The sequence below is a fragment of the Salvelinus sp. IW2-2015 genome, linkage group LG4q.1:29 (genome assembly GCF_002910315.2).
Source record: "Salvelinus sp. IW2-2015 linkage group LG4q.1:29, ASM291031v2, whole genome shotgun sequence".
Taxonomy (NCBI): domain Eukaryota; kingdom Metazoa; phylum Chordata; class Actinopteri; order Salmoniformes; family Salmonidae; genus Salvelinus; species Salvelinus sp. IW2-2015.
Window position 1 is genome coordinate 2,162,538 of NC_036842.1, and position 22,523 is coordinate 2,185,060.

The following is a 22,523-nucleotide window of genomic DNA, read 5'->3' on the forward strand; positions in this document are numbered from 1 at the left end:
CACCGAGCAGATACTACTGAACAGGAACAGGGTTGGTGACAGGGCTAGATACTCTACCCCTCCCTAGCAGAACTAGTCAGTGACTCAATCAGGTCTGCTGCCTGTGGCCAGTGGACAGAAAGCTGTCATATAGACCAATGTCCCTATAGCCCATGACAACAATAACATGTTCATGGCCAGCCAAGCCCACTGTCATTCACAAAGGGACTGTGGGATTGAATATGAATACGGGCCAGAAGGCAGAGAAGGATTTCATCAGAGTGGTCCGTATAGCTCACATGGATTAGAATATATCTAGGTGTCATATGGAGCTCAGTGCTCTGAGCTGCAGTCTAGCCTAATGAGAACATCCACAGCTCTAAGCACACGGGGGAAGGAAAGAGGAAAGCTGTGGAGAAGGAGGGAAGAGAGAGAGAGCTGGTTACCTCGAGGCTACAGAGAGCTGGTAGGCCCATCCACCGAACTACCAGGTGTGAAAAAGGGAAGGGACTCGGGGAATATGATCATTTGGTATAGAGCAGACCTAACTCACGCTATTAAATTAATCAAAACAGGAAAATGTTACATTTGGCTAGAAATCCAAAAGGAACGATTCTCATCAAAGAAAAACATACGTGCTACCTATATCCCCCCACTACAATCCCCATACTTTAATGAAGACAGCTTCTCCATCCTGGAGGCGGAAATCAAATCATTTCCAGGCCCAGGGACATGTACTAGTCTGTGGCAAACTAAATTCCAGAACTGGACAAGAACCTGACACACTCAGCATACAGGGGGACAAACACCTACCTGGAGGTGACAGCATTCCCTCCCCCATACGCCCCCCTACCCCCCCCTTAGTCACAACTACGACTACATAACCAACAAACTCTTGCAGCTTTGTCACATGCTGGGCATGTACATTAGTCAATGGTAGGCTTTGAGGGGACCCCTATGATTGGTATACCTATAACTCATCTATTGGCAGTAGTATTGTAGATTACATTATCACTGACCTCAACCCAGGGTCTCTCAGAGCGTTCACAGTCAGCCCACTGACACCCCTATCAGACCACAGCAAAAGCACAGTCTACTTGAACAGAGCAATAGTCAAATCAGGAGGCATCAAAGCCAAAGGAACGGAATAATATTAAGTAATGCTATAGATGGAAGGAAAGTAGTACCAAAAAATTAATTAGGCAACAAAAAATTATATTCCTTTTAGACAACTTCCTGGACAAAACATTCCACTGTAATAGTGAAGGTGTAAACTTGGCAGTAGAAAACCTAAGAAAGAAATTGAAAAACCTATCCAACCAAAAAAAGTGACCCAGAAAACCTGAGCCTACGCCTTATAGCTATGGTGAATCACTAAAGCAATACAGAAATACACTACGGGAAAAAAAGGAACAACACGTCAGAAATTAGCTCAATGTAATTGAAGAGTCCATAGACTCCAACCACTTCTGGGAAAATTGGAACACACTAAACAAACAACAACACAAAGAGTTATCTATCCAAAAGATGGAGATGTATGGGCAAACCACTTCCCCAATCTTTTTGGCCCTATAACAAAGAACAGCCAGCAAAAACATATACATGATCAAATACAAATCTTAGAATCAACTATTAAAGACTACCAGAACACACTGGATTCTCCAATTACATTGAATGAACTACAGGACAAAATACAAACCCTCCAACCCAAAAAGGCCTGTGGTGTTTGTATATATTATGGATCCCCATTAGCTGCTGCCAAGGAAGCAGCTACTCTTCCTGGGTTCCAGCAAAATTAAGGCATTTTATCATTTCATTGGTATCCTCAATGAAATGATCAAAAATACAGACCACAAATTCCAATTGGCTATACTTAAACATGATCCTTAGCTCTGGCATCTTCCCCAATATTTGGAACCAAGGACTGATCACCCCAATCCACAAAAGTGGAGACAAATTTGACCCCAATAACTACCGTGGGATATGCATCAACAGCAACCTTCAGAAAATCCTCTGCATTATCATTAACAGCAGACTCGTGCATTCCCTCAATGAAAACAATGTACTGAGCAAATGTCAAATTGGCTTTTTACCAAATTACCGTACGACAGACCACGTATTCACCCTGCACACCCTAATTGACAAAAAACAAACCAAAACCAAGGCAAAGTCTTGTCATACTTTGTTGATTTCAAAAAAGCTTTAGACTCAATTTGGCATGAGAGTCTGCAAAAAAAATTGATGGGAAGTGGTGTTGGGGGAAAACCATATGACATTATAAAATGAATGCACACAAACAACAAGTGTGCGGTTAAAATTGGCAAAAAACACACGTTTCTTTCCACAGGGTCGTGGGGTGAGGCAGGGATGCAGCTTAAGCCCCACCCTCTTCAACATATATATATATATATATATATAAAATATATATATATATCATTGAATTGGCGAGGGCACTAGAACAGTCTGCAGCACCCGGCCTCACCCTACTAGAATCTGAAGTCAAATGTCTACTGTTTTCTGATGATCTGGTGCATCTGTCCCCAACCAAGGAGGGCCTACAGCAGCACCTAGATCTTCTGCACAGATTCTGTCAAACCTGAGCCCTGACAGTAAATCTCAGGAAGATAAAAAATAATGGTGTTCCAAAAAATGACCAGTTGCCAGGACCATAAATAGAAAATCCATCTAGACACCCTTGCCCTAGAGCACACAAAAAAACTATACATACCTTGGCCTAAACATTAGCGCCACAGGTAACTTCCACAAAGCTGTGAACAATCTGAAGGACAAGGTAAGAACGGCCTTCTATGCCATCAAAAGGAACATAAAATTTGACATACCAATTAGTATCTGGCTAAAAATACTTGAATCAGTTATAGAACCCATTGCCCTTTATGGTTGCTCACCAAGCAAGGGTCTGCTCACCAAGCAAGAATTTACAAAATGTGACAAACACCAAATTTGTCACACCAAATCCGCCGCCATTGCTGCAACCCCTATTACTAGTCTATTCCACCTCTCGTATCGTCTGAGATTCTTAAAGATTGGAAAATGGCCGCGGTCATCGCCCTCTTCAAAGGGGGTGACACTCTAGACCCAAACTTTTACAGACCTAAATCCATTCTGCCCTGCCTTTCTAAAGTCTCGAAAGCCAAGTGAACAAACAGATCACCGACCATCTCGAATCCCACCGTACCTTCTCCGCTATGCAATCTGGTTTCCGAGCTGGTCACAGGTGCACCTCAGCCACGTTCAAGGTCCTAAACGATATCATAACCGCCATTGATAAAAAACAGTACTGTGCAGCCGTCTTCATCGACCTGGCCAAGGCTTTCGACTGTCAAATCACTGTATTCTTATCGGCAGACTCAACAGCCTTGGTTTCTCTAATGACTGCCGTGCCTGGTTCACTAACTACTTCTCTGATAGAGTTCAGTGTGTCAAATCGGAGGGCATGTTGTCCGGTCCTCTGGCAGTCTCTATGGGGGTGCCACAGGGTTAAATTCTCGGACCGACTCTTTTCTCTGTATACATCAATGATGTCGCTCTTGCTGCGGGTGATTCTTTTATCCACCTCTATACAGAAGACACCATTCTGTATACATCTGGCCCTTCTTTGGACACTGTGTTAACAAACCTCCAAACGACCTTCAATGCCATACAACACTCCTTCCGTGGCCTCCAACTGCTCTTAAACGCTAGTGAAACTAAATGCAAGCTCTTCAACCAAGCGCGGCCCGCACCCGCCCGCCCGCCTAGCATCACTACTCTGGAAGGTTTTGACTTAGAATACATAGGTGTCTGGCTAGACTGTAAACTCTCCTTCCAGACTCATATTAAGCATCTCCAACCCCAAATTAAATCTAGAATTGGCTTCCTATTTGGCAACAAAGCCTCCTTCACTCATGCTGCTAAACATACCCTCGTAAAACTGACTATCCTGCCGATCCTTGACTTCGGTGATGTCATTTACAAAATAGCTTCCAACACTCTACTCAGAAAATTGGATGCAGTCTATCACAGTGCCATCCGTTTTGTCACCAAAGCCCCATATACTACCAACCATTGCGACCTGTATGCTCTCGTTGGCTGGTCCTCGCTACATATTCGCCGCCAAACCCACTGGCTCCAGGTCATCTATAAGTCATTGCTAGGTAAAGCTGCGCCTTATCTCAGCTCACTGGTCACCATAGCAACACCCACCCGTAGCACGCGCTCCAGCAGGTATATCTCACTGGTCATCACCAAAGCCAACACTTCCTTTGGCTGCCTTTCCTTCCAGTTCTCTGCTGCCAATGACTGGAACGAATTGCAAAAATCACTGAAGTTGGAGACATATCTCCCTCACTAACTTCAAGCATCGGCTGTCAGAGCAGCTTACCGATCGGTGTAGCTGTACACAGTGCATCTGTAAAAACCCATCCAACCTACTACCTATACCTCATCCCTATATTTGTTTTTTGTTTTTTCCTGCTCTTTTGCACAGCACTATTTCTTTTTGCACATCCTCATCTGCACATCTATCACTCCAGTGTTAATTGCTAAATTGTAATTACTTCACCACTATGGCCTATTTATTGCCTTACCTCCTTACTTAATTCGCACACTGTATACACATTTTCTATTGTGTAACTCTGTGGTGTTGTTTTTGTCGCACTGCTTTGCTTTATCTTGGCCAGGTCGCAGTTGTAAATGAGAACTTGTTCTCAACTGGCCTACCTGGTTAAATAAAGGTGAAAAAAAATACAAATACCTGACCACTGTGACTGACCCAAAATTAAGGAAATCTTTGACTAACTCTGAACGATCGGCTATGAAAAGCCAACTGACATTCACTCCTGAGGTTTTGACCTGTTGCACCCTCTACAACCACTGTGATTATCATTATTTGACCCTGCTGGTCATCTATGAACGTTTGAACATCTTGGCGATGTACTGTTATAATCTCCATCTGGCACAGCCAGAAGAGGACTGGAAACCCCTCAGAGCCTAGTTCCTCTCCAGGTTTCTTCCTAGGTTCCTGCCTTTCAAGGGAGTTTTTCCTAGCCACCATGCTTCTACATCGGTTGCTGTTTGGGGTTTTAGGCTGGGTTTCTGTATAGTCCTTTGTGACATCGGCTGATGTAAGAAGGGCTTTATAAATACATTTGATTGATAAGAGACTCAGTGAGCATAGCCTTGCTATTGAGAAAGGCCGCCGATGGCAGACCTGGCTCTCAAGAGAAGACAGGTTATGTGCACACTGCCCACAAAATGAGGTGGAAACTGAGCTGCAAACTGAGCTGCACATCCTAACCTCCTGCCAAATGTATGACCATATTAGAGAGACATATTTCCCTCAGATTACACAGACCCACAAAGAATTCATATGACATTTGCAACTTTTGTGAGTGTAATGTTAACTGTATATTTTTGATTGTTTATTTCACTTTTGTTAATTATCGATGTAACTTGCTTTCGCAATTTGGGGGGGGGGGGGTGAACCCCTTGGACCTTGAGGGAGGTAATGGAGAGAAAGTCGCTGCAGCCAGTCACCCAGGAGAGGAGGCGGGGGGGGAGAAGGGGATGGTAAAGGCTGCAGACTGGGAGGCAGGAAAGCAAGAGACGGAAAGAGGAGAACAGTGGCCTAGCCAGTCTCCTATCACCAGTAACAGGCCAAAGGTAGAGCCACTATCTCCGAGGCCTCCTATCACAACACTATCTACTACTAACAAAGAGAGAGAAGGAGAGAAAGAGAGATGGTGTGTCCCAGACAATTATAGTGACAGAGGACTGGGGAGAGTGATAAATGGGGTGGGAGAGAAAATAAGGGTGAGATGGAGTGAGAAAGCAGTGAATGAGGGGGGGTGGGGGTGGCTGGAGAGGAACGAAGTACTAGGGGCGATTGTAGGGGAAGAAGTAAAGTCAACCCCCCCCCCATCACCCTCGCCCCTTCTCACCCGTCACGCACGCTCTGGAGTCAACTTTAATTACTGCCACGTGCCACCTCATCCCTTTCATCCCCTCCGCCTCTCTACACCCCCCTTCTCCCCTCTCCCACAGCTAGCTCCCTCCTCAGCCTTCCCTCTTAGCCTCTTCCCCTACCCATTTCTACCCTCTCCCATGAGACCAAGGCCTGCTCCCTCCTCACCCCTTCACTCCCCGTCAGCCTTTCTCTTCTCCCCCCCTCTACCCTCTGTAAATCGTGTCTGAGCTTGTGGCTCTGCGTCACGGCAGATCAGTCACGAGGCCTGAAGGCAAAGTGGGGCCTGTCACTCTGCCTTTGTCCTGCCTAGTCTCCCCTCACCTCCCATCCTCCCCCCCTGCAACGCAGCACACTACATCACAACAGGACTCACACAGCCTGCCTGGCTCTACAGACAACAACACCGCTGTGTGCATATCAGCTTCACATTTTCATAGCTGCTTGTTGTATATATGCATAATGTGTATTTATTGCAGTACAAATAGTTATTATTATTAGGAGCTTTGGTGAGTAATTTCCAATGTATTTGTTTCACAAGGAAAATCAACAAAACATTATATATATTTTTTTTATTAAATGTGTGTGCCAAATATGAAGGTGTGTGTATTTGTGTTTACATCCAACGTGTTCTGACTTATAAAGACGTTTGTAGTGACTGATTGAGAAGCGCAAACAAATGAAGTAATTGTAGGTTGATGAGGTACTCCTGCAGACAGAGGAGGGTTAGTTCTCACCATGTCGCCTGGATGTGATGATAACCACCTTTATGTTCAAACTGCAGGATTTCCTTCCTCCTAGCGACTAAATAAAAACCTCTTAACAACATTACCTCGTAACGGAACGAAACGCTGAGGTCTAGACTGGACATGAGATACGAACACAGAACAAGATCCCTGAGGCCTGGATGGAATCTAGTCACAACTTCTTCCATTGAGACCAGGGTCATATTTATTAGACACCAAACATAAACAGGGGGCGGTACCACCTGAACTGGTCCAATAAGAAATGTCTTGTTTTTGTTTTCGGTTGCAAAACATTTGACTTACTATGTTTTGCTATGGTGTGCCCTAATGAACACGACCCCAACCAGCTTATTGTTGGAGCTTGGAGGAAACCTTCCATGATATAATTCACACAGACATATAGCAAACATGATATAATTGACAAAGACGTATTCAAAGCACAATGTGACGAGGGAGGGTAATGTTTGGGGGAAGTGATATCATTGGCCAGAAGTTAATTCAGCATCAACGACTCCAGACATAGCAATGGTATTATCAAGTATATGTGTGTGTGTGTGTGTGTGTGTGTGTGTGTGTGTTTTGGAAGGAAAAAGGGCCATAAAGGAGACATCCAAACAAAAGAGAGTGGGGGTGAAGGGTGCTTCCCTTCTGCCTGTGTGTGGGAAGAGCCTAATCACTGACACTCACACACCTCCAGCCACTTCTGGGTCTGTGCGTCTGGGTGTCTCGGTTTTCGTATGGCCTCTGTCTCTTACTGGGTTTGCATCTGTATTCATGTCGCCTGTGTCTTTGTTCCTGTGTGTTGCGGGGGGGGGGTTGGGTTGTCAGGCGTCAGGGCCCCCCCAGCCCCAGGCCTGCTCCCTCCCTGCAGACAGAGGAGGCTGAGGTGTGTGTGGCTGATTGCAGTTGACGTGGCTGAAGGTCCAGGGGACCAGGGAAGTAGGGGAACTGTACTCACGTAGTCTGCCCGCCGCAGGCCCCGTACAGACTGGGTAGCCTGCTCCAAAATCTTGTTGTGCTTCTTGGACAGCAGTGCAAACAGGCTGAGGGGGTGAAGAGGGAGAGAGAGAGGGATGAGAGAGGGGAGGAGGGGGTGAAGAGAATGAGGGAGCGAGACAGTGGAGGAGGGGGTGAAGAGAATGAGGGAGCGAGACAGTGGAGGAGGGGGTGAAGAGAACGAGGGAGCGAGACAGGGGAGGAGGGGGTGTGAGAGAGAGAAGCAACAGCATGAATCAGACTAGCAACAACACCCTCCTCACATCTCACTCAAGAAAGACAGACAGAGACAGCATTACAGAAGAGATCTAACACACAAACACTGTCGTCATGTCTGACTGAGGTACGCACTACACATGATGCTGACTGAGGTACGCACTACACATGATGCTGACTGAGGTACGCACTACACATGATGCTGACTGAGGTACGCACTACACATGATGCTGACTGAGGTACGCACTATACATGGGTATTTCTATAAACTAGTGTACCATTGAGGATTTCCTGCGTTGGACAACTTATTTGCTGTTGATAAATTGATAATAATCTGCCAATTCTTTTAATGTCATTACATTAAGATATAACAGGGGAACATAGCTACATTCAATACAATTCACGAGTTGATTTAAAAACCGTTTAAAACCCTTTCTCGTGGTTGGAGTCTTGACAGACATGTCCAAAATCGCTTGACATAAAATTATTTTTCTTTCCTTGCATTTATGGCAGTGTTGTTAGTTATAATACGTTTTAAATCAAATCAAATTGTATTTGTCACATGCGTCGAATACAACAGGTATGATGACTTACGAGCCCTTAACCAACAACGCAGTTAAGAAAAATAAGTGTTAAGTAAAATTTTTATTAAAGAGCAGCAGTAAAATAACAGTAGCGAGGATATATACAGGGGGTACCGGTACAGAGTCAATGTGCGGGGGCACAGGTTAGTCAAGGTAATTGTGGTAATATGTACATGTAGGTAGAGTTAAAGTGACTATGCATAGAGTAGCAGCAGCGTTAAAAGGGGGGGGGGGGGGGGGGTCAATGCAAATAGTCTGGGTAGCCATTTGATTAGCTGTTCAGGAGTCTTAGGGCTTGGGGGTAGAAGCTGTTAAGAAGGCTTTTGGACCTAGACTTGGCGCTCCGGTACCGCTTGCCGTGTGGTAGCAGAGAGAACAGTCTATGACTAGGGTGGCTGGAATCTTTGACAATTTTTAGGGCTTTCCTCTGACACCGCCTGGTATAGAGGTCCTGGATGGCAGGAAGCTTGGCCCCAGTGATGCACTGGGCCGTGTGCACTACCTCTGTAGTGCCTTGCGGTCAGAGGCCGAGCACTTGCCATACCAGGCAGTGATGTAACCAGCCAGGATGCTCTCGATGGTGCAGATGTAGAACTTTTTGAGGATTTGAGGACACATGCCAAATCTTTTCAGTTTTCTGAGGGGGAATAGGCTTTGTCGAGCCCTCTTCACGACTGTCTTGGTGTGCTTGGACCATGTTAGTTTGTTGGTGATGTGGACACCAAGGAACTTGAAGCTCTCAACCTGCTCTACGACAGCCCCGTCGATGAGAATGGGGGCGTGCTCAGTCCTTCGTTTCCTGTATTGTATTGGGGCGGCAGCGTAGCCTAGTGGTTAGAGCGTTGGACTAGTAACCGAAAGGTTGCAAATTCAAATCCCCGAGCAGACGAGGCACAAATCTGTCGTTCTGCCCCTGAACAAGGCAGTTAACCCACTGTTCCTAGGCCGTCATTGAAAATAAGAATTTGTTCTTAACTGACTTGCCTAGTTAAATAAAAGGTAAAATTAAATTAAATTGTGAATGCTGTAGTCAATGAATAGCATTCTCACATAGGTGTTCCTTTTGTCCAGGTGGGAAAGGGCAGTGTGGATCTGTTGGGGCGGTATTCAAATCGGAGTGGGTCTAGGGTTTCTAAGATAATGGTGTTGATGTGAGCCATGACCAGCCTTTCAAAGCACTTCATGGCTACAGATGTGAGTGCTACGGGTCGGTAGTCATTTAGGCAGGTTACCTTAGTGTTCTTGGGCACAGGGACTTTGGTGGTCTGCTTGAAACATGTTGGTATTACAGACTCAGTCAGGGACAGGGTTGAAAATGTCAGTGAAGACACTTGCCAGTTGGTCAGCGCATGCTCAGAGTACACATCCTGGTAATCCGTCTGGCCCTGCGGCCTTGTGAATGTTGACCTGTTTAAAGGTCTTACTCACATAGGCTACGGAGGGCGTGATAACACAGTTATCAAGAACAGCTGATGCTCTCATGCATGCTTCAGTGTTACTTGCCTCGAAGCGATTATAGAAGTAATTTAGCTCGTCTGGTAGGCTCGTGTCACTGGGCAGCTCTCGGCTGTGCTTCCCTTTGTAGTCTGTAATGGTTTGCAAACCCTGCCACATCCGACGAGCGTTGGAGCCGGTGTAGTACGATTCAATCTTAGTCCTGTATTGACACTTTGCCTGTTTGATGGTTCGTCGGAGGGCATAGCGGGATTTCTTATAAGCTTCCGTGTTAGAGTCCCGCTCCTTGAAAGCGGCAGCTCTACCCTTTAGCTCTGTGCGGATGTTGCCTGTAAWCCATGGCTTCTGGTTGGGTATATACGTATAGTCACTGTGGGGACGACGTCATTGATCRACGTATTGATGAAGCCAGTGACTGTTGTGGTGTACACCTCAATGCCATCGGAAGAATCCCAGAACATATTCCAGTCTGTGCTAGCAAAACAGTCCTGTAGCTTAGCATATGCATAATCTGACCACTTCTTTATTGATGCTTCCTGCTTTAGTTTTTGCTTGTAAGCAGGACTCGGGAGGATATAATTATGGTCAGATTTGCCAAATGGAGGGCGAGGGAGAGCTTTGTACGCATCTCTGTGTGTGGAGTAAAGGTGGTCTAGAGTTTTTTCCCCCTCTGGTTGCACATTTAACATGCTGGTAGAAATGAGGTAAAACGGATTAACAACGTACCATTTCATGTCTCCTTATGTTACGGCGTGAAAACAGCTTTCATGGGCACATGATTGGAAAATGGAATGTTTCTAACCAGAAGAGTCACCTTAACTTGATACTTATAATAAATGACATAGTAGCCTAGTGGGCATATTCACAATGGGGCCGATTCAAACTTAGTAAATGTATGCCTTTTTTACGGATTTTGATTTAAGTACTTCTCAATATTTGGTATTCAGACTTACCCTATGCACGTGCGAAATGAGGTTTGCGGGTGTGGCTCCCTTGTGAGCACTTAAAAGATTTAATTCAATCCCGGAAAACACAACCACTGGGTGGACTACCAATTTGATCAGGGATAGTTTCTTCAATTCATTTTTTCTGTTCAATTATCTAAAGCAATCACTTGAAATACTGTGGAGAATGTATTTTGGTCGGCACCACATTAGAATGTAACAACAAGTAACTCAGAAAATCAAATAGGCCTACTGGAATAGCTTGAAAATCAGACATTTCCTCAATTTGCTTCTTGAAAAGTCTGAAATTATTGTAGCCGATTTATAAGCTCTCCTGATCCAATATAAATATCCAATCATTTCATTTCTAATCAGTTTTTGTGACAGATGTAGACACTTTCGTTAACATATTATTTACATAGAAAGTAATAGTAATTTGAATGCCAATGCATAGTGCCATTGGGGAGGCCTATAAAAATTGAGGGATACTTTGGGATTTTGGCAACGAGGCCCTTTATCTACTTCCCAAGAGTCAGATGAACTTGTGGATACAATTTTTATGCCTCGGTGTCCAGTATGAAGGAAGTTAGAGATCGTTTCGCGAGCCAGTGCTAACTAGCATTTGCGCAATGACTGGAAGTCTATTTGTAACGAAACTACCTGTAACTTCCTTCATACTGGACACAGAGACATAAACATGGTATGCACGAGTTCATTGCCAAAATCCAGAAGTACCCACATAAAGTGGTAATGCATACTTTTTGGTGAGAGTTTTTGTTCTATAGGCTATAAAATCAATACAATATAAAATGTACATCCTTGAAAATTAGGATTGTGCTTGAAAAAGTAATTAAAAGTCCATGAATTTGACTTGCCAATGTCTGTACGAACCCTGCATTTTGGTTTCCATGTTACACCTGCAATTTTAAAGGATATGGTCGTTACAGTAGGTTGACTTATGGGACAATTGGCATATATTAACCATTTTGAAATGTTGATCCCAAAGTCACACTTTGGACCCATTATTTATAGAAAGACCTCTTAGAAAATATATTTCTAGAAAACACAGATTCCTAATGAGAGAAAATACAGCAATTTCTCAGTAGCATTTTTTAGAAACTACAGATCACTATCTGTGATCATTTTGTTTGTCTTGTTTAGTTTTTTAATCATTGTACCTAAACTGTATGTGTAAACATGTACACGCAGGGCCCAGCTGTGAAAGAGACCTTGGTCTCAGTCTGTGTTCCTTGTTGAAATAAAGGTATAATAATAAGGTGAATCCCAAATGGCACTCCATAGTGCAGTACTTTTGACCAGAGACCTAAGGTCTACTAAATACGGGATAGGGGACCATTTGGGATGCAGACAGAAGCTCCAGCTACGTACATCTATGGAGTCTTCATGTATGGATTCTTTAGATAAGGCTTGTATGACTCATTCAGCTGCAGATTTGGTGGTTTGGCATATGCTTTTCATCCGTCTGTCTACACATTCGCTGTCTTGACAAATCATTCCAAACAGTGTGTCATTCCAAACAGAGGCATCAACATCACAAGGCATGATAACACAAACAACAACGCAACCAGGGGAATGAGAGCAAGGCAAACAAGCCTCACAGATACAAGTGCAGCTAAATATAATAGAAAATAATAGAACAAAGAAAAAGGTTTGTTGTGTGAAAGATGTAGAGGATCCTGACGGATTGACGTACATAAAAGACATATGCATCCCAAATGGCAACCTATTCCCTTATATAGCGTACTACTTTTGACGAGAGCCCATAGAGTTAGTTAGAGGACTTATGGATATAATCCATTGTAGCATAGACAATGCCATTGAGGCCTTCCACCATTTTAACGTAGTCAACTGGGTGGGGATTCCTATGGGTTGGGCCAATGATCAGAGCCTTCTCTTCTTCAGCTTGTGTTAAATATGGTTTGTAAATGTCTAAGTTATATCACTACCATCTAATGGCCACATAAATCAATGACATACGATTTGGTTCAGGACCCCAACATTGCAGGTTGCGGTAAATCACAAATATCTGCTTTATGCTTTTTTCGATCTACAAAATAAGAAGAAAATTGACCACTTCAAAATGGATAAGGCTTCAATGGGTGCTGACTATGCTGTCACAGACACCATAACGGGATAGATACAAAGGTGAGTCCTCTAACTAACTCTATGCGAGAGCTGTATAGGCCTGGGTCAAAAGAAGTGCACTATAAAGGGAATAGGGTGACAGTTGGGACCCACACAGAGACTGGTAGTACTAAGAAGCAAATGGCATGATAACAAGGCTGCGTAAGGGATGCTTGAATCTTTAGTACGCAGGCTGGCACGGCAAGGTCGAAACAAACAAACAGGTGAAAATCTTATCTATTCTGAAAGAAACCATTCAATAATATTCTTTAGAGTTGCAGACCGTGTTCGTTGTTGACGGAGACTGACTACACATGCAGCTAATACATGTTTGGTACCCAATATCATTCAGACATCAGACTAACGTTACTATTCACATCAGTTTCCTCCAAAATCATCAAATTGATTCTGTGCAACAAAATATGGACGTTAGAACAAGGATTGGTTATTGGTAAACTTATAACAGGGGTGGGCAAACTTTTGGGCTTGATGGCCACATTTAGAAATTCAACGGAGGGCCGCAAATATTTTTTTTACTGATTTGTTTGTTAAAATCTATTTGAGGGCTAGAAAAAAAAATATATATATATAGGTCCATTATAACTTCTACATACATTCTATGTAGTTTCAGAGTGGCCTGGAGTGTATTTTATTTTATTTTTTACCAAGCACAGATTCAACTACAAAGACCAGGGAGATTTTCAAGCGCCTCAAAAGGGCAGTGATAGGTATATCGAAGGGTAACAATAACAAATCAGACACTGAATCTCTCTTTAAGCATGGTCAAGTTAATAATTATGCTGTGGATGATGTATTAAACCACCCAGACACAAAGATAGTCATCCTTCTGAACTGAGCTGCAGGACAGGAATTAAACTGCTCTGGGATGTTACCATGAGGGAATTGGTGACAGTTACAGAGTTCAATGGCTGTGATGGCAGAAAACTAAGGATGGATCAACAACATTGTAGTGACTCCACAATAATGACTTAAATGACAAAGTGAAACAAATACACAGAATACAAATATTCCAAAACATGCATCTTATACTTGACATCGGCAAACACTGGGGAGTTTTTCAAGATAAATAAAAACGGAATGGAGCTAAGCATAGGCAAAATCCCACAGAAAAACCTGCTTCAGTCTGCTTTACGCCAGACAATGGGAAAGGAATTCACCTTTCGGCAAGACAAGAACCTACAACACAAGGCCAAATCTACGCTGGAGTTGCTTACCAAGAAGACTTGAAAGTGGCTGTCTAGCCATGATCCCGAACATCTTGACAGAGCTTGGAGAACTTTGAAAATAATAATGGTCTAATATTGCACAATCCAGTGTCTAAAGCTCTTAAAGCTGCAATATGTAACATGTTTGGGGCGACCCGACCAAATTCACATAGAAATGTGAGTTAAAGATCTCTCATTTTCATTGACAGCAATTCGAAGAAGCCGTATATCGGTTCTATGTGCGCTATTTCTATATTTCCCTGTTCTTAAGTTTTTTACTTTCGGTTTTGTACACCAGCTTCAAACAGCTGAAAACACAATATTTTGGCTTATTGGAAAGATATTACACAGCGGTTTATATAGTACAATGATTCTCTACACTATGCATTGCTTGTTTTGCACAAACTTAAAATAGGCAAACTGTGAGAATTTATGCAACCAGGAAATGGCAGAGTGATTTCTGCATATTGCACCTTTAAAGAATTACCCAAGAAGACTCAAAGCTGTCCAATTTGTAAGTCGCTCTGGATAAGAGCGTCTGCTAAATGACTTAAATGTAAATGTAAATGTAGTCGCTGCCAAAAGTGTTTCTAACATGTATTGACTACAGCAGCGGAATATTTCTACAACAACTATATTTAATTTAATTTATATTAATCAAAAAAATAATTATCTTCCTCTGACAGAGTATTTTGGGTAGATTGTAGAAACATTTTTTAAATGCCACTTTGTAACAACAAAATGTGAAGAAATCCAAGAGGTTTGAATACTTTTGCAAGGCACTGTACATCATCAAGTCTCTCAGGGTCGGCCTCCCTAGTGGCGCAGCGGACTAAGGCACTGCATTGTAGTGCTTGAAGCGTCACTACAGACCCACGTGCGATCGCGGCTGTGTGACCTGAGCCGCGACCGGGAAACCCATGACGCGACGCACAATTGGCCCAGCGTCGTCCGGGCTTAGGGGAGGGTTTGCCGGCCGGGATGTCCTTGTCTCCTCGCTCTCTAGAGACTCCTGTGGCGGGCTGGGCGCATGCACGCTGACACGTCGCCAGTTGTACAGTGTTTCCTCCGACACATTGGTGCGGCTGGCATCCAGTGTTAAGTGAGCAACGTGTCAAGAAGCAGTGAGGCTTGGCAGAGTCGTGTTTCAGAGGACGCATGGCTCTCGACCATCCGTATGGGAGTTGCAGTGATGGGACAAGACTAACTACCAATTGGATATCAGGAAATTGGGGAGAAAAAGAGGTAAAAAGTAGAAAAATTATAATAATACAAAAATAAAGTATTTCATGGTCTGCTCCACTGAGCTTGAGTACAGGCCACCATCAATCAACACACATCAATATACACAAACACTTGACAACATAGGCTACAGACCACACGCCAACGCACACAGACCAAGACACATCCTCTTTCTCTATCGTTTTTATAAACCAAGGGGGAACAAAATGAGAGATTTAAAAAAAATATATAATAATATTTGGCAAAAAAATACGACGTAGAAAATATTATATCGATACACCTCAGACTTGAGAAGAAGAAAAAATCTGTACAGCTACAGTCATTACTGCACGCAATTTCGAAGCAGCCAGCTTCAACTGGCATACCATCGGCGCCCAGTCCACCATTGAATCAAACAACCATTTTTTTCTCGTAACATTCCTTGTAATCTTTCTCTATCTATCTCAGAGTACTCAGCCTGGACCACAGAACATAAATAACGAAATCAATTCAGCCCTAGGCTCCTCATGCAGTACTGAGCTGTCCACCACCAAAAATAGACAGTGCCCCCCCCCAAAATGGCCCCCTTTTCCCTATATAGTGCACTACATAAGGCATAGGGTGCCATTTGGGATGCACAGACAGCCTAGCTCAGTCTCTCTCTCTCTATCCCCACTAGAAACAGCAGAGCAGATGGTGGCTGATGCTCAATAATAACAAATAGAGACGAGTAAACAGCCATGAGGAATACACAGGGGAGCGCACCGCCTAATAACACACGGGAGCAGGGAGCGGGGGAAGGAGCAGGGAGCGGGGGAAGGAGCAGGGAGCGGGGGAAGGAGCAGGGCAGGCGCACACACAGACACACATGGGAAAACACACATTCGGAAACAATTCAGAACCGGTCACTTTTTCAGCGTGGCTACGTTACAGCCATATTCTAAAATGGATGAAATTGTTTTCTTTCCTCAATCGACACACAATAGCTCATATTGACAAAGGAAAACAGGTTTTTAGAAATCTTTGCAAATGTATATACAGTACCAGTCAAACGCTTGGACACACCTACTCATTCAAGGGTTTTTCTTTATTTTTTTTACTATTTTCTACATTGTAGAATAATAGTGAAGACATGAAATAACACGTATGGAATCATGTAGTAACCAGAAAAGTGTTTAATCAAAATATATTTTGGATTTTAGATATTTCAAAGTAGCCACACTTTGCCTTGATGACAGCTTTGCACACTCTTGGCATTCTCTCAACCAGCTTCATGAGGTAGTCACCTGGAACGCATTTCAATTAACAGGTGTACCTTGTTAAAAGTTAATTTGTGGAATTTCTTTCCTTTTTAATGCATTTGAGTCAATCAGTTATGTTGTGACAAGGTAGGGGTGGTATACAGAAGATAGCCCTATTTAGTAAAAGACCAAGTCCATATTATGGCAAGAACAGCTCAAATAAGCAAAGTGAAACGACAGTCCATCATTACTTTAAGACATGAAGGTCAGTCAGTGAAGTGCTTTCTGAAATGGCTGTCAGAAAAGGGGATAAACATCGATCTGGCAACTGTTTCAAAACAGGAGAAGGGTAATATTCTCCCGAGTTTTTACGCCACCGCAAGGACTGCTAAATGAGACTGATATAGAATCAGCAGCATTGCTGGACTGCAGGCAGGCCTACACTGCCACTTAAATGAGCCTCTACTGAGCCGGCCTTGGTGCCTGATGAGAGAAACCGAGTTCCTGAACGCAAACAATGTCTTTACTGGTATCATAAAACAGCTGAGAAGGGAGAGCAGGGACAGAACCAGCCACCACCCAGCTATAACACAGCAGGACCTAAATCCGAAGCCTTGAGCCCCGCCACCCCTAGAGGATTACTGAAGAAGGTGTGGTTTGATTGATTGGCCGAAGAGGCAACAAAGGAAATCGCAAACTGAAGCCAGACTCGTTCGTAATAAAAGGGGACACAAATGGATCGAGATAGGCAACACTGAGTTTCAATGAAGGAACCAAGAACCACAAAAATCCAATGGAAAGAGACCGAGAGAATCGTTGTGGCTGCATGTATGAAAACCTAGGGAACGAGCTTTGCTCGATCGCTAGAAAAATCACTAAATTACCTGAACATGCCCCAGCCTTTTATCTACACCCCAGACGAAATCTCTCCGATGATGACGATAACATGTGGTATACCATAGAACCAATGGGACTCGACACTCTTTCATCGATGCTGCCCCTTCTGTGCAAGGTATAACATTTTGTTAAAATAGCTAGGCTGCTATACAGTATAAGAATATAATAAACATGAATAGAATCATTGTCATATTGCCATTATTGATTGCTCGCTCTCTCTCTAGGAGGCTGGCACATCCCGTAGGTATACCAAACACTGCATCAGGACAACTGCCATCCAGCAGCTCTCCGATGTAGGTCTGGAGGCCAGAGTATGTGAACGGGCACAGGGCTGACAGCTCTCTTAGGAGCTATTGGAAGCCGTCCACGGATAACAGAAGGAGATAACATCCTAACAGCTACGTGCCGTTACGGATAACAGAAGGAGATACCATCCTAACAGCTACGTGCCGTTACGGATAACAGAAGGAGATAACATCCTAACAGCTACGTGCCGTTACGGATAACAGAAGGAGATAACATCCTAACAGCTACGTGCGACAACAAGGCAGTTGTTCCTTAGAAATGGTGGCCAGCTGCACTTGAGACCCCGGCATTAGACAAGTACTTGCACACTGTATGGAAATGTGCATTTCAACGTGTATCACAAATAAATAGCTGCCGATGCTGTGACCATCTGAAGAAAAAAGTGTCATTGTGGTCTCTATTCTGATCTGCTGCATCGATGTCTTCGCTACAATGTTTCAGCGGCGTTTTCAGCCCCATGGACAGCGCCACTACAATGTTTCCATCTGACATAACCTTTTCCTACGCATAGACCAGATGTGCACTGTTTTCAGAACCATGGACAGCGTCCCTAGAAACCAACGTTCTGGAACTATCAACCAGCAATTGGGAAGTTTTGCTTTACACGGCAGTCGGTACGAAAATAACTAACGACTAGAGAACGCCTAAAATGTCACTTGACAACCAGTGTTAGTGAATGTAGCAATCATGTTTTTGTTTCAAAACGGATAGTTTGGGAAATAATCTTGATTTTTAATGCGGGTAACCCGTTGTATAAAAGCAATAGTACACTCGAGGCAGTGTGTTATGACACACGGCTGTGGTGGACTACACCAATCGGCTTCGCCTCGCGGATATGACCACATCCCAGCCATGATAAAAATGTCATAACACACAGCCTCATGTACTATTGCTTAATTGTTGATTCTAAAACATACACACTTGGGTATGTCATATAAAAAATATAGTATTTAATTGGGGCTTTGACATGGCGTGTGTGTTTTTTGTTGATTCCAAAATATAACAGACACACTTGGTAAAATGAATGAGATATGGGCATGCTCAGTTTTGTTTTCGTTGTTTCCAAATCATAGACACACTATGCTGGCTTTGACTGAGATCTGGGACTGTTTATTCAGTTAATTTAACGTCTGGGCATGCTCTTTGTCCTCTTTGAAAGCCTAAGGGGAAAAACTGAAAGGGAACAAACATCCTTTGTTATGAGGTCTCTGTGTTAAAAAAAAAAATGGGAGTGGTTGCAGATACGACTTTTCCCGGACCTGTTTTTTCCTGGACTAAAGGCCTTGACGTTTCTGCACATGTGCAGATCACGTTCATGTCCAAGTGTTTATTTACCTCTAATTTACTCACACATTTTTTGTGGTCTCCTTCCCTCCACATTTCTCACTGTCAATCGGGAATGATAATTCTTCAGGTTTTACCGGTGAAATGTCCATGCAGCATCTGCATACCAACCATTTGATCTCAATCAGTTTCATGAGTTGAATGATCTTGTAAAGTGAGCACATTTTGGAGCAGATGGTGTTAAAACTATAGCATAGTCTACCTGTGTATCTTGCCTAGTGGCGCGCGTTATTGAATTTGGCCACGAGAGAGAAATGACGTGGTGTCTTTGTCTTGCAGTGACGTTATACTATGCTACTATATTTCGGTTTGTTATGTAGAATACTATCATTATGTGATCTTGCAGACATTGATTCAGCATTGATCTAACTTGATTAAAACGAGCCTGAGTAGCCTGTTCTCTACGAGCAGAGACTGTGTAAAGTAGAGAATAAACACATGCCGAGGACGTGATCCGCACACGAGCAGAAGCTTCGGGTCCTTAAGTCTGAGGGGGAAAAAAAGATCAGGCAAAAGTCTGATCCACAGCCACGGCCTTTTTATTAAGGTGGTGAGATGGAGAGGGCACACTTTGTTACTAATTGATTGACAGGGCAGGGCACTAGCTGCCATACACTATTGTTTTGGCATCAGTGGCATGGCAACCTGTTCAATTGTTCATGTCTAGTCTAGACACAGCGCCTGGAAGCTGTGTCAGATTGACCTACTGAGACACGTGCACGCTCACCCACCCACCCACCCGCCCACCCGCCCGCCCACACACCCACACCCACACCCACTTTCTCTCTCTCTCTCGCATCAGCAGACTCGGCCACAAAAAAAAACATATAGTTAGACCAAATGGGAGAGAACCCTAACCCAAATTGTTGCACAAACAACCTAGCCGGATAAATGCAGTACTGAGCTGAGATGTACACCTGCTCCACATGTCAGCACCATTCATCCGATGCAGGTCACGGAGTCCATTTATCATTGGCTTTATGTGGGGTGATTGAGGTACTGAAAAGTGTATTGAGATGTGATTACTAGTGCCGGCTAAGAGGCCTGGGTCTGAGTCTGTCTGTACGGTAACTAAGATTCTATGGCGTCTTTTGTAGCCATGGTATTAATAACACTGAGAGGCACACCTGGTGATCCCCACCTGCACAAAGACTCTGCCACACTGACTGACTGCAAAACCCTAGTCTACAGCACAGGCAGCAGTGGAGGCTCATCAGAGGAGAAAGGGGAGGACCATCCTCAGTGAATTTCATTAAATTAAAAATAGTTTAAAAAACTTTTTTTAAATGATCCTTTTTAGATAAAACTATACTAAATATATTCACGTCACCAAATAATTGATTAAAACACACTGTTTTGCAATGAAGGTCTACAGTAGCCTCAACAGCACTCTGTAGGGTAGCAACATGTTGTAGCCTGAGGACAGCTGGCTTCTGGGTACATCTGGGTACATTGACTTCAATACATAACCTAGGAGGCTCATGGTTCTCACCCCCTTCCATAGACTTAACACAGTAATTATAACAACTTCCGGAGGACGTCCCCCAGCCTATTAGAGCTCTTGTAGCATGAACTGATATTTTGTCCACCCAATCAAATGATCAGAGAATGAATCTAGCACTGAAAGCATAAGCTACAGCTAGCTAGCACTGTGGTGCATAACATATGGTGAGTAGTTGACTCAAAGAGAGAGAAAGAAAATAGTTGAACAGTTTTAAACAAATACATTTCTTCCAAAATGGAGAAGCAAGATAGACAGAGATGGTCATTTTTTCCCCTCACTTTTAGCTTCACTTACTTAGCTAGCAAATGCAGCTAGCTAGTTTAGCCAACTCAAACGCCATGCTCAAACAGAGGGATGCTATGTTAGCTAGCTGTCTAAGACTATCCAACACAACACTGGAACTCTTCCAAGTCAAGGTAAGGTTTTGATTTTACAAATTTATTGCCACCGGGGCCCACCAGTTTAAGTGCTAAATTGTACACTAACGTTACTGCATGATTGTAGCAGGTTTACTAACGCGTTAGTTCTATTAGCTATGTTGACTATGACATTACTTGATATAATATGGTGACAACGATGTAGGTTGTGTGTAGTGGTTATGATATGGATTGGCTTGGAAAGGTTTTTTCGCCTGGTTACACAGCTGATGTGTTGAAGTCCACAAGCGAAGGGAAAAAAAGGTGAGTGGAGAAGATCGCATCGATGTGAGAAGGAATACAACGTGGCTGGTATGAAAGTGAACTGTGTTTATGTGTTATCAGGGGTGTATTCATTCCACCGATTCTGTTGAAAAACGCTTCTTAAACGGAAGCAAATGGAATTAAATGGCGATAAACATACCAGAATTTGTCAAATAGAAACTCTTGTTTTCAACTGTTAGACTAATAGTTACACCCTAGATCAGCTAGATGCAGGCAAGAGTGTGCAAGGAGGGATTGAATGACACCTCACACATTTTCTCTCGACCTGTGTGCACCTATGTTGTAAACTTTCATTCGTAGGCTAGGTTGTAGCAACCTCGTGATGGGCATAGGAACATTTGAGTATTGTGTAGTAGCCTAAAAATATTGCTCTTACATTGACCTGGGTGAATGGAATATGAATGACAGTCATCCAATATGCTGTAATATCATTTTTTCGCTCACTCATCTTAAATGGCACTGACCGCCACTGACTGACAGACACGGCTTTACATAGAACATGCGTGTGTAGAATGTATCTTTGTCAAAGGTAGTGCACTAGAGAATAGGGGGTAATTTTGGATCCATTCAGCGAGTCCACTATCCGTGAATCATTCCAGCATGCAAAGATTCAATACTGTGCTCATGCAGCAATCAGCAGGACAGAAAGATAATAGAAACATGTAAAAGAAGCAGGAAGAGTGGGCAGCAAAAGACTAGTAGTCTTAGAGTCTGGTTATAACCTGGAAGCATTGGACTTGAGAATGAGCGAGCAAGTAAAGTGCACAAGCTCCTGGGCTAGTGCGTCGCACGCGGTGAACCAGCCAGTGTTTGTGGGAAATACAAATTGTCCAGAACATACAAGTATCTCTGCTTGTGGAGGCTGGAGCAGCTGAAAGAAAAGGGGAGGGGGAAAAAAAGGACAAAAAATACATAAAATAATTAGTTTTCTCCAATTTCGTTTATAAACAAAAATGTCTGGTTTGTGTTTTTGTTTTTTTGTAAAATACTTTAAAGGTGACAAAGGGGTTCAAAAAAAGGCCATCACTGATTGTCAGTTTGTTTAATATTATAGCT

At 43.3% G+C, this 22,523-nt stretch overlaps 1 protein-coding gene across 2 annotated transcripts in view; it reads right to left on the reverse strand.

Annotated features, from left to right (window-relative positions):
- dym (dymeclin) overlaps window positions 1–22,523 on the reverse strand; it is a 143,447-nt gene that overhangs the window by 54,037 nt on the left and 66,887 nt on the right. For both annotated transcript variants that reach the window (XM_070440551.1, XM_070440548.1), the window contains exon 14: window positions 7,646–7,730. In XM_070440551.1, the coding sequence (XP_070296652.1) occupies window positions 7,646–7,730 (85 nt within the window). The remainder of the gene's footprint in view (window positions 1–7,645; window positions 7,731–22,523) is intronic.